This window comes from Erigeron canadensis, chromosome 2 (genome assembly GCF_010389155.1).
Source record: "Erigeron canadensis isolate Cc75 chromosome 2, C_canadensis_v1, whole genome shotgun sequence".
NCBI classification, from domain to species: Eukaryota; Viridiplantae; Streptophyta; class Magnoliopsida; order Asterales; family Asteraceae; genus Erigeron; species Erigeron canadensis.
The window spans coordinates 3751553-3763083 of record NC_057762.1 but is presented as its reverse complement, the minus strand read 5'-3'; the positions used below and the strand labels follow the sequence as shown (position 1 = coordinate 3763083).

General features: G+C 32.7%; 1 protein-coding gene across 1 annotated transcript; it reads right to left on the bottom strand.

Annotated features, from left to right (window-relative positions):
* Positions 1-2056: 2056 nt before the first annotated feature.
* Positions 2057-10188, bottom strand: LOC122588669 (AP-2 complex subunit sigma). The gene is made up of 6 exons (XM_043760828.1): positions 10079-10188; positions 9863-9961; positions 9716-9766; positions 4473-4646; positions 3346-3405; positions 2057-2333 (listed from the first exon to the last, which is right to left on the bottom strand). Exons 1-6 carry the CDS (start codon positions 10079-10081, stop codon positions 2292-2294), a joined length of 429 nt encoding a protein of 142 aa, XP_043616763.1. The 5' UTR covers positions 10082-10188; the 3' UTR covers positions 2057-2291.
* Positions 10189-11531: the final 1343 nt, after the last annotated feature.

The following is an 11531-nucleotide window of genomic DNA, read 5'->3' as shown; positions in this document are numbered from 1 at the left end:
AGCCTAAAAAACCTCCTAACTATTAAATTGAGACATGTGGCAAAATCAGGAGGTAAGATTAGGAAAAAGAATTAGTAGATAACACTTGTCATGTTTTGAAGCTTTTAGGAGGATTTTTAGGCTATTGTATTAGGAGGATTATACATTTTCTTTAATATAATTACACACATATGCAAAAACTTTTTTTAAAAGGTCCGGGTTGAACCCGGGTTGATTAGCTAGTTTTGAAAAGAGAGAAAGATTATGTCTGTTTGACAAAATAAATCAAGTATATTTGTCAAGGTAATAATTGTTAAAATAATGTATTTGTTAGATATTATTTTGAAATAGACACAAATCTATAATATAACTAAAAGAGGAGGTTGAGGGTACACTTGGCACCTCTAATCCACCTCCTTGAGTCTAATCCTCCCTCCTTATTAATCCTCTAATTTTTTTAATATTAATCTAAATTAATTTACACTTTTTGGTTTTCCATCACCAATTTACACTTTAACCCCAATCTAAAACAATTAATTTACACTTTTTAGTTTCCCATTACCAATTTACACTTTAACCTAATTTAAAATAATTAACTTACACTTTTTGACTTTTCATCACCAATTTACACTTTAACCTAATTTATATTTAATTATACTTTTATATATATAGTTTACACTTTTAGAATATAAGAAACTGTAAATTTTTTATTTAACTAAAGTTGAAAAAAAAGGGGTAAACTGAAATCAATATTTATATGGAGTTAATTTTCGTATGTTTCTTCGTTGGGCGGATAATTTTTGGAGTATTTTGACCGATGGAGTAGCTATTCAGCTAGCAAATTTTCAAGTTGATTTCGGTATATCTATCTAATATATTTGAAATCCAATTTTTTAGCTTTGATTAATATATTTTGAGACTACCCGTCCATTGGACGGGCTTGACCACTAGTTTATATTATAAAATGATTGGAAACCTTGCACAAAGCTTACGGGGACTAAAAAAAATCATATGTGAAAGAACCAGAGATTAACACTTGAAATCTAGGGTTGCATAGATTTTACTCATACGATACTCTAAATCTGGTTTCCTAGTGTACACCATTAGATTTTGATTTAACCACATATTCTGAGTTGGTTTTTTTCTCTCAACCTTTTACATATAATTTTTGGTCATTTTGAAATGAGGAAAAGGTTATAATTCTTGATACATCTTATTCAAGATAATAAGATATATCAAATACATCTATCATGGTAGTCTTTTTTAGAAGGTTTCAAGCAAATCACTTAGGCCGGGGGGAGGGCTTGCCCACTCCTCCCCTCCCCGGTTTTTCTTCTCCTCCCCTCCCCTCCCCTAATGATAGGAGCACCTCGCCACCCCTCCCCACCCCAGTAACGGTCGAAAAACGAATAGCTAGGTGGTGAGAGACCCGGACACGGCCCTCCCCACCCAACCGGTACCGGTACCACGGGGCGTTGTTCTCTTAGGTACTGGACCGGTACCTATTCGCTCCCCGCCCCACTCCGTCCACCCTTACGGAATTATTGTTCTCCTTTTATATTTTATTTATACCTAAACTTAACAAAATAAAAGTAATATAAAAAAAAATCTAATTATCAAAATCTCTGATTGTAATTTTTTGAGGTAAGTGTTTATTTTCAAAAGTAAATACAAAAAGTCAAAAATAATCAACACTTTTATTTACTTAATAATATAATATAATGATAAAGAGTTGCTTTTTTAAGACAATTGTATCACAAATATCTTAAAAGTATAATTGTTAGTTAGTCAATTGAAAATATTTCATATAACTTTTTTAACCTTTTTGTTCTTTTTTTATTTATGTTGTTTTTTGAATAAAAATTCTCGTAAAAGGCATATCTAAAACAATATAGTAAAAATAAAAAAGTATGTCTTGTTCTAGTCGATTTGGTCGGTTCGGTTTTTCATATAAAACCGAAAAAAAAAAGTTTTGGTTTTAAAAAACCAAACAATCTTTTGGTAGTTTCACTTTTAAGTTTTAACTACTTTAGCTTTTTTTATATACTACTCGCTTCAGAGATATGAACATGGTAAATAGCCAACTACCACTCGAATAAATTCATCCCAACTCTGAATAACAAAAATCATTTTGTGGCAGTAAACTTCTCAATTCACTGACTTACATTAGAACATTAGAATGACATTAGATAAATGAGAACTGAGAACCACAAACAAGATTAAGAACATAAATACATGTTCAATCTCCAGAAAAAGTGATCAAAGAAACTCGAAGCTTATGAGCACACCACCATTTTCAAAGAAATCACACTTCATTCTTGCTTTTCCAATTCACCCATTCTCTCTATAATTGCCTGTAGACGGAAATAAAACATGTTTAGGACCAAATGAGTACGGCTAGAGAAGTTTCCATGCATGGTATATATCAATTTATTTTATGATGCTGCTAGAGAATATTCAAGAAAATGAGTTACATCAGTCTTTGCTCTCTCTTTTGTGAAGAGTTGGTATGCTACTCATGTTCTAGCCGTTGACTTATGAATGGGTTGGCTCTGTTTAGGACCAAATGAGTACGGCTAGAGAAGTTTCCATGCATGGTATATATCAATTTATTTTACGATGCTGCTAGAGAATATTCAAGAAAATGAGTTACATCAGTCTTTGCTCTCTCTTTTGTGAAGAGTGGGTATGCTACTCATGTTCTAGCCGTTGACTTATGAATGGGTTGGCTCAAGTTATGTTTTATTTTGAATGGGTCAAATGAGTGGCAACAAACATAATAACATACTAGCTTAAAAGAAAACGGATCAAAAGCTGATCAATTATCTATAATCAAAGAAAGGGAATCAATTGATATTCCTAAAAGGTCCTCCTAAATACATAATTAATTGATATTCCTAAAAGGTCCTCCTAAAAACATGACAACATCCATAATTTATAAAAAAAAATAAAAAATAAAAAAAAAAAAGGCCCATACTCACTCTTCTATAGACAAGTGCCATGTGAAATCAACAGGATCTATCATATGTCATTAAAAAATATCAATAATTGGGGAAAAAGTGTTTTGGGCTGACCTGACCTGTTTGACGCATATACTGATATACATCACCGTTTTGACCCGTTACCCAACTCACCTAATTTGCCAACTCTAGCTATAACAGTTTGGAATTTTGGATAATGTTCAAAACTTGCACTCCGAAATTGCAAAATAACAAAAAGTTTAAAAATTAAAGATATGGTTTGCCAAGATGTTCGACAAAAGTACAATTATGTTATCCTGAAAAATTAGCTGTACGAGAATGGACATAGGTATCTATTTTTAGCTAGCAGTTGTAGAGTAAACAAAGATATAAAAATGACCCATACCCTCTTGCTTGTTTCTTGGAGTTCCCCAGCAAGAATGAACTCATCTAGTATCAGATACACCTGTTGAAAAAAAGACAATCAAGTATCAGATATTAAGACATGAGAAGAAAGTAGCATGGAAGAAGTTCTACCATACAAACACAAAAACAAGAACAGGCGAAGCGTGCCTATATTAAATAACTAATTACTACAAAGAATGCAGCATTTAGTTTTGCATATACATATATACTACAAAGTGTCTTCACAAACAATAAGAAATATTACTATCCTTTATTTGAACCCAAAAGAAAACTTATGGACCACTAGTAATCTCATTTGAATTTTGTGATGCTTGTAAAAGGCCAGATGAATAAACTGTGGAATCTTTAAGAAGACATAAGTCACATAACACCTTTGAATAACCCAACATAAAAGTATTCCATTGCCTTCAAAATAGAAGAAATATGTTTTTAATGGATTTCAATGAGTGATAGGTTCACTGAATCTTATTAGGCCTTCGTAAGTTTGTCAATTCAGCTTCAGGCTTCTAAATCTACTAGCAAATTAATCTCCAGCGTCATTGAATTCACTTTTCGAATTGCATGTAGAATCAAAACCAACAGTTACAGTTAGAGGTGGAAATTTCATGCCATGAACTTGTGAATGCGTCAAAACAAAAAAGTCTTGGCTAAATATATAATAAGACAAAAGGTTCGGGCAGGTCACCCCAAGTATACGGAGTAATTCTTTAATGCATACAACCTTTTTAAAAAGGGGAAATTTCGTTATTGATTTTTAATGCATACAGTCTTCTAAATAGTGTGTTTCACCTTATTATTGTAGAATAATATTTTCTTTATAATGATATATAACACATTATCCACTTATAATAAACATAAAAATTAAATATTGTGGTGTCTGTGGATAAATCTGACCTAGCCCCTGTTAACCCACATTGAAAGCATGACATGTTTTGACCCAAACTCCTTTTGACTTGTAACCTAACCCATCCAACCATCCATTTTGCCACTATTAATTATATATTATAGCTGGAAAACTTTCCATATACACAACTCAAATCAGGAATGCACAACCCATTTTCCGGTATAGGCATTTAAAGAATGTCAAAAATCAAGAACTTTAAATACCTTATGAAAGTTGAATACCAGATCAAGCTCACACACATTGCTGAAAAAGTGATCCAATATTTCTACAAATAGATGGATGCACTCGAGATATGCTAGCTCATTATCTGTTATATCAACACAAAGAGAAAAGAATAGTCCAGCATATCTTCTGTAAATAACCTTATGTGTCCGGAACTGCAAAGGGATGCATAATAAAAAGATTAATCCTTTATCCTCATAGCATCATACAAACAAGATGAAATAGAATTTGAAGCTGCATTCATCAGAGCTTTCCTTGATACACAACTAATGCTGCATTAAAAGACAAAAGGACGACAAACTCGACTCTTTAGTTTCATACTTAATTTAGTGTGCTTCTTATGTTCTTATTAGTATAAGAAGTGCTCCACTAATGCATTACACCTTAATTAAGGAAAACACATCAAAACTGTACATGCTATCCTTAATTCCTTATATCTTCAAGTGTCCACAACAGCACAACAACATCGCTGGATATCCGCAGGTAATCCAATTAAAGTACTTTAAGACAGGTAGATATACCCAAGTACCCAACTAGTATTGGGTCTGAGAACTCGGCTTGTGCACCCATTATCATGATTGTTGAACTAAAAATTAACCGCACAAACCATAACCAATGTACTTATATAATGTTTGAACCATAAAAACATATTGCTAAAACAGCCTAGTACTTAACAAACATATGAAAATTTGTTTGGAAACTCAAACTTTATCGGAAATATGGTCTGTACAAAGAAGATCCAAGTAGAAGCTAACATTTGAGTTTCAATGGGGTTCATGGTATCTATGTAGTCAATTTCGGTGGTATACCAGTGGTATTTCGGTTTTCGGTCCTCCACTGGTATACCAGTCCACATATCAGTCCAAAATTTCGGTAGCAAGATTTTCGGTGAAATTTACCGAAATCTCACCGAAATTGGTCAAATTTCGGTCCAAATTTCGGTGGTATACCAGTTTTTCAGGTTTTATTTATATTTTTACATTTTACTTTTGTCCACACTTAAAATACAACATAAGAAACACTAATTTTTGCAAGTATTAACACTACTCTATCAAGTATTGAAACTTTTAAGCTTGACTTTTGATATTTAGATTAAGTATTTAATTAATATAACTGCTATTTGTGTATAATTGTAATTTTTTTGGTATATATATAATTATATTTAATATTTTACATCATATAATAATTACCGAAATACCACCGAAATTCCACCAAAATTACCGATATTCCGTACACCAGTCCTTGACCGAAACACCGAAATTTTGGTCCTTAACTACTTAGCATGGTATGTCCTATGTGATAGGTATTGAGATGTAATTTTCTTTTGTTTGGATTCAAGTTTCAAAGGAGAAAAAGATACATCTGGCCACCATGCATTATAATTCGGAGGTCAATGTTTGATATTAAACATGGGTTTCTAACATATGGGTGAAAGCTACACATGGTATTTTTACAAATGACTATGCAATGAGACATATGCAATGTTTCGGGAGGTATACAAAATGAGGCATAGTTTAAGAGTTTCGAAAAGGGGTAGTATTAGTATTATTGTTAACCAGTCTTCTATTATTGATGCAGAGCTTACATACATGTCTAAACCTATCTTCCGAATAAATACCATACGGCTCGAATAAGGAAAATTCATGTGCCATTATTCAGTTGGTCTGACGAATAAAGATCTAGATTGACAGACCTCAATTGGCATCAACTGAAAATACACGAGCATTCTCGTTAGTTATCCACTCGCTTTAATAGCAATTACAACTCGCATGTCGCAACTTCTTACAAGTTCAACTTCCCTCTTATACCAATACGTAGTAAGCATGTCAAATATCATGAAAACTTCCAAACATATTCTCATAAATCCTATTAGGCCGGTCCTTATACCCACGTTTTGAGGCGTCCGATGCACACCGACGCCTAGACGTGCGTCCGAGCTCTCCCTTCCAACTTCAGACGTGCGTTTATGGGGGAGAAAGGTGGGGCCTTGCACTGTGAACCGTTGCCAACTTAAAAAAAAACCAATTTTGAATACTAGCCGTTGCATTTGAATTACGAGCCACGCACCTCTTTTTTTCTTTTTTTTTTGTTTTCCTATTTAAACCATCACCATTACATTTCTTTCACCACCATTTCATATTTCTTACTCATATTTCTCTCAACAATTCATATTTCTTCACATTTGTTTCTCTCAACAATTCATCCACCATGCCTAGAAGAATCAACAAAAACCAAAACCAAAACACAAACCAAAACCAATACCAAAACATAAACCAAAACCAAAACCAATATCAAAACACTATCGATCAAGATTTTGACGCGTTGCTTCTAGGGGGATCTCCCCCGTCCATGTCGTCGTCTAATATGATGCGGGCATCTAGCCACTCAGGTGCTATGAACCAATCATTTTCGCATTTGTTGAATTCGCCTGTTTTTAGTGAACAGTTTCAGCAGTTCATGTTAATGCAACAATTTCAGCAATTCCAGAGGCCAGTAAGTGAGACTTTCTCTCAACCGGCACGAACTAGTGTCGCCTCTACAGAAGAAGAAGTGGAAGAAGTTCCTGCCACGCCCAAACGGTTGACAAATAAAGGGGTTGTTGTAGCAGATAAGGCGAAGTGGTCAATTCAGGAGGCGGTTTTGTTGGCTGAGGCGTGGACACATGCTTCACAGGACTCAGTTGTGGGGATTAGCCAAGATGAGACAATGTTTTGGGCTAAAGTGATCGAAGGGTTCAACGACAACCGCCCAGTTGGAGAGCGTAACAAGAGTCAACTACAAGGGAAATGGAACAAGATCAAGCAAACTGTCAAGCAGTTTGGAGCAATCTTGAAGAGATTGCAAGATCAAGGACAACAGAGTCGTGCAGACGACAAACAAGTGTATAATTCTGCTCATGAGCTCTATATAAAGCTTCATGGTCCGACCCGATTTCAGTATGAGGCGTGCTACGATATGCTGAAAGATTGTCTCGCCTTTGGGCAAGACCATAGTATTGCCAAACGAAGCGCAACTGATTTTGTTGATTTGGGTGAGGAGGAGGCACACGTTGGGGTGCATACGAGTGTGGACCCGGATGTGGCGTTGGACCAGTTGTTTGGAGACGACCCAATTAGAAAACCACCGGGTCGTAATGTTAGTCGGAAATTGTCAAGCGGTTCCGATGCGACTTCTAGCCGTGGTGGTTCGAGTGGGTTAAAAATGGCGTTGAGCAAGCTTCATCAAATGCTCTTGCTGCAAAAAGAGCAAATGAGAAAAATTGATGACGATAGGATGAAGATTAAAGATAAAGGAGGAGCGGAAGAAAAGAGAGGATCATCGCTTCCGAACGCAGGTCAGGGAGGCGTTTAAGCTTCTGCAGCAGCCAGTTCCCATCGTTATAAGTGAGGACGAGTTGAAGATGATAAGGACTTCGCGTAAAAACCTTATGGATAAGTGCGGGCCGTATTTTAAAGATATCTAGGTTTAATTTGTATTGTAATTTAATGTGTTTTAATTTGTAGGTTTAATTTGTAGGTTAATGTGTTTTTAGGATGTAATGTTTTATTTCAAATTATTGTAATGTTTGTGTTTAATAATAAAATGTGTTTGTTTAATTTTGTGGAAAAAAAAAATGAAATAATAAAATAATGGATGAATAGTATAAGAAGTGGGGAAGAAGTGGGTAGTATAAGGAGTGGGTGTTCTTGGGGTGTTCTAGGAGAGAGAAAGCTGATGAATAGTGGAAGAAGTGGGGAATAAGTAGTATGTATAAGGAGAGGCCTTAGTAAATATCGACCTATTAATTTAAAAAGGCCTCAAGAAACATGAATAGAGACTATTTTCCACAATAGTATAATACAATTATTAATACATCGGATAGCATTAGGTATTAAAAACACTACATTGCTGCCCAGAATATACTTTCACAGTTTCATAGAAAATCCTAAGATACTTCTTATCAAACAAAATACTTTTGATATCGTAAATTCAAATGAATTTTGTTACAAATTGTTGAACTATTATATAAAGCATCTATCTTGTGAATCCCAGTTTTCTTAAAACCTATGTTGTTAATACTTAAATATCGGTTATAACAGTCGAGGACCGGTATTTGAGATACCGGTTGTGGTATAACGGTGATTATAAAAATAATAAATTTGTAAGTTTATATAACTTATTAAATAGAATGTTTAAAAATTAAATACATATAATAGCCAAAATAGACAAAATCAAGACTTTGGGGGTTAAAGTGGAAATTTTGTTAAAACTTAAGTGGAAGACAGCTCTATCACATTATACTACTCTTTTTTATTTTCTTTTCTATCATATATATCTGTAATACTATATGTCTTCTTCTCCCAAAAAAATATTTCTTCTTATTCAGTCATTCACATCGATCTGATTCATCAACAAGAAAGAAAACAGGTCGTCTCTCTCTTTATCATCAATTTGGGCTTTTATTCAATTAGGGTTGGGCTATTTATTAGTTTTGGATATTAAAAAAGAAAAAAAAAAGGAAGAACCGGTAATATCAGTGTTATGACTGAGATTACAAATATAAATACCGGTAAAATATCGGTAAATACCGCCGATATTAACGGTACCAGTATTTTGACCAGTATTTTGAGGAGGGACCGGTAACCGATATACCACCGGTATAACACCGATATACCACCGTTATTAACAACATAGCTTAAAACTGAGGAAATGTCCATCCATTTCGTATCCTAGTAAACCAAAACGAATATTGCACACCTAGCCAAAAGAAAACACGCACAAACACTACCCACCAAAAAAACATAACTTTTTCTCATTCACTTCAAACCCCCAAGTAGATATTGAAAGCAGCCTCTCTACCTTTGGTAGGGGTAAGGCTGTCTACATCTCAAACTACCCCTTACACCGTCTTGACGGTATTGGGACCTAAAACCCGTGGAAAACGGCATTGGAGGTTACCCTTTTTTTTTTACTTCAAACCCGCAAGTACAAAGCTAGTTATTAAAAGTGATCAACGACTCTTTTCTAAAACTATCAAAAGGTAAAACGGGTAAACGAAAAGCTGCCCTGCTAAAGTCAAGCCTTTGGCTCTGATGTATATGCAACCTAACCGGATTTCCGGACCATTTCCTAAAATTTTACCCTAGCGATCCCAAGACAGTAAGGTTCGAACCCGGTTCTTTCTATTAGAAAAAAAAATTAACAGTTTCTTGAAATTTTTAGAAAATGAAAAAAAGATATTTACCTCAACAAAATTAGTAAACTTTGGATCTCTATTTACCACCAATCTATGAACCTACAAACACAAAACTAACTAATTAGTTAATAATCACTAGAGCAAGATATAATATATATATATATATATAGGAGAAAAGTAGATATGAATTACTACCTCATATTCCACTTTATGTTTTTCAGATTCTTCAAGTGGAATGTAATATTTTGCAAGACGAGTTTTGCCTTGCCTGTTTTGAAGGAGTATGAATCGGATCTGTAATTAGTTAATTAATTGATTAATTAGTAATAAGAATGTTTTTGTAACATTTATAATAGTAACATCAAAGAATGATTTTATTTAGAAGGATAAAAAGATAGAAAAAAAATGTACCATTTTGCAGGTGAGTTGCTCGGTGATAATCGAAAAATTGGACTGATATACAAAGAGGTTGTCTAACAAAGCAAATGAGATTTTTTTAACAAATGACTCCTAATTAAATAAATTCTCTTAACTATTAGATAATAACATGTTAAATAATTTGGGAGATTATGTCTTTAGAAGAATTTTAGACTAAATCAGGGCAAGATTATAAGAAAGAATTAGTAGATAATACATGTCACTTTCTTAATATTTTAGCATGATTATTAAATTATTTATTTAGAATGATTTATCATTTTCTTTATAAAAAACAAAAAAAAAAAATCATCTCATTATTCACTAACTTAAATTCCCCACCTAATAAAACTATAAATTTTATACGAAGTAATTTATAATATAGAACGCTCATCCCTTAAATAACTACATTAACATCTTTAAAATCAATTAATTTAAGATAAAAGGTATTAGTTAGTGATGGATTTTTAAAAATTGTAAGTTTATAAGACTTTTTAAAAAGTTAAAAGTTATTATTTTTTTTTCGAACATTCAATTTGTATGCGACATCACGGCCCATGGTCAACATCTCGTATTTAGTGATGGATTTTTAAAAATTGTAAGTTTATAAAACTTTTTAAAAAGTTAAAAGGTATTAGTTAGTGATAAATTTTTAAAAATTGTAAGTTTATAAAACTTTTTAAAAATGTAAAAGGTATTAGTTAGTGATGAATTTTTAAAAATTGTTAGTTTATAAGACTTTTTAAAAAGGTAAAAGTTATTTTTTTTTTCTAACATTCAGTCGGTATGCAACATCACAGAAACCTCACCGTATAATAGTGAAGCCTTGCACGTATCCTAGACAACGAGATGTTGACCATGAGCCGTTACAAGTATTCGAAGGAAAAAAACCCAAGATTTGACATCCCTAGGGATCGAACTCAAGACCTTGAGTAAAACCTGGGATGCCTCTGACCAGTTGGACTAATCATCATTGGCTAAAAGTTATTATTTTAGTGATGGATTTTTAAAAATTGTAAGTTTATACAAATTTTAAATATTTAGTGGTGCGTTTTTAAAATTGTAAGTTTAAAAAGTAAGTTTTATAAACTTAGAGTTTTTAAAAATTCATCACTAACTAATACCTTTTAACTTTTTAAAAAGTTTTATAAACGTACAATTTTTAAAAATCCATCACTAAATAATACCTTTTAATTTTTAAAAAGTTTTATAAACTTACAAATTTTAAAAATTCATCACTAACTAATACCTTTTAACTTTTTAAAAAGTTTTATAAACTTACAATTTTTAAAAATCCATCACTAAATGATACCTTTTAATTTTTAGTGGTTATATGTTTTTAGTTCTTTAACAACAAATAATCATGATAAAATAAAAAGTGTTAAAAATTATATTTAAGTTAATAATTTAATAAAAATTATTTTTTTTTGGAAAAGTTAAAAGGTATTAT

Excerpts from the sequence above, each read along its gene's own strand:
- LOC122588669 (XM_043760828.1), bottom strand. Across the intron at positions 4,647-9,715 it reads AGTTTACTAATTTTGTTGAG|TTCCGGACACATAAGGTTAT; the intron begins GTAAATATCTTT and ends ATCCCTTTGCAG. Across the intron at positions 2,334-3,345 it reads TCCAAGAAACAAGCAAGAGG|GCAATTATAGAGAGAATGGG; the intron begins GTATGGGTCATT and ends TTCCGTCTACAG.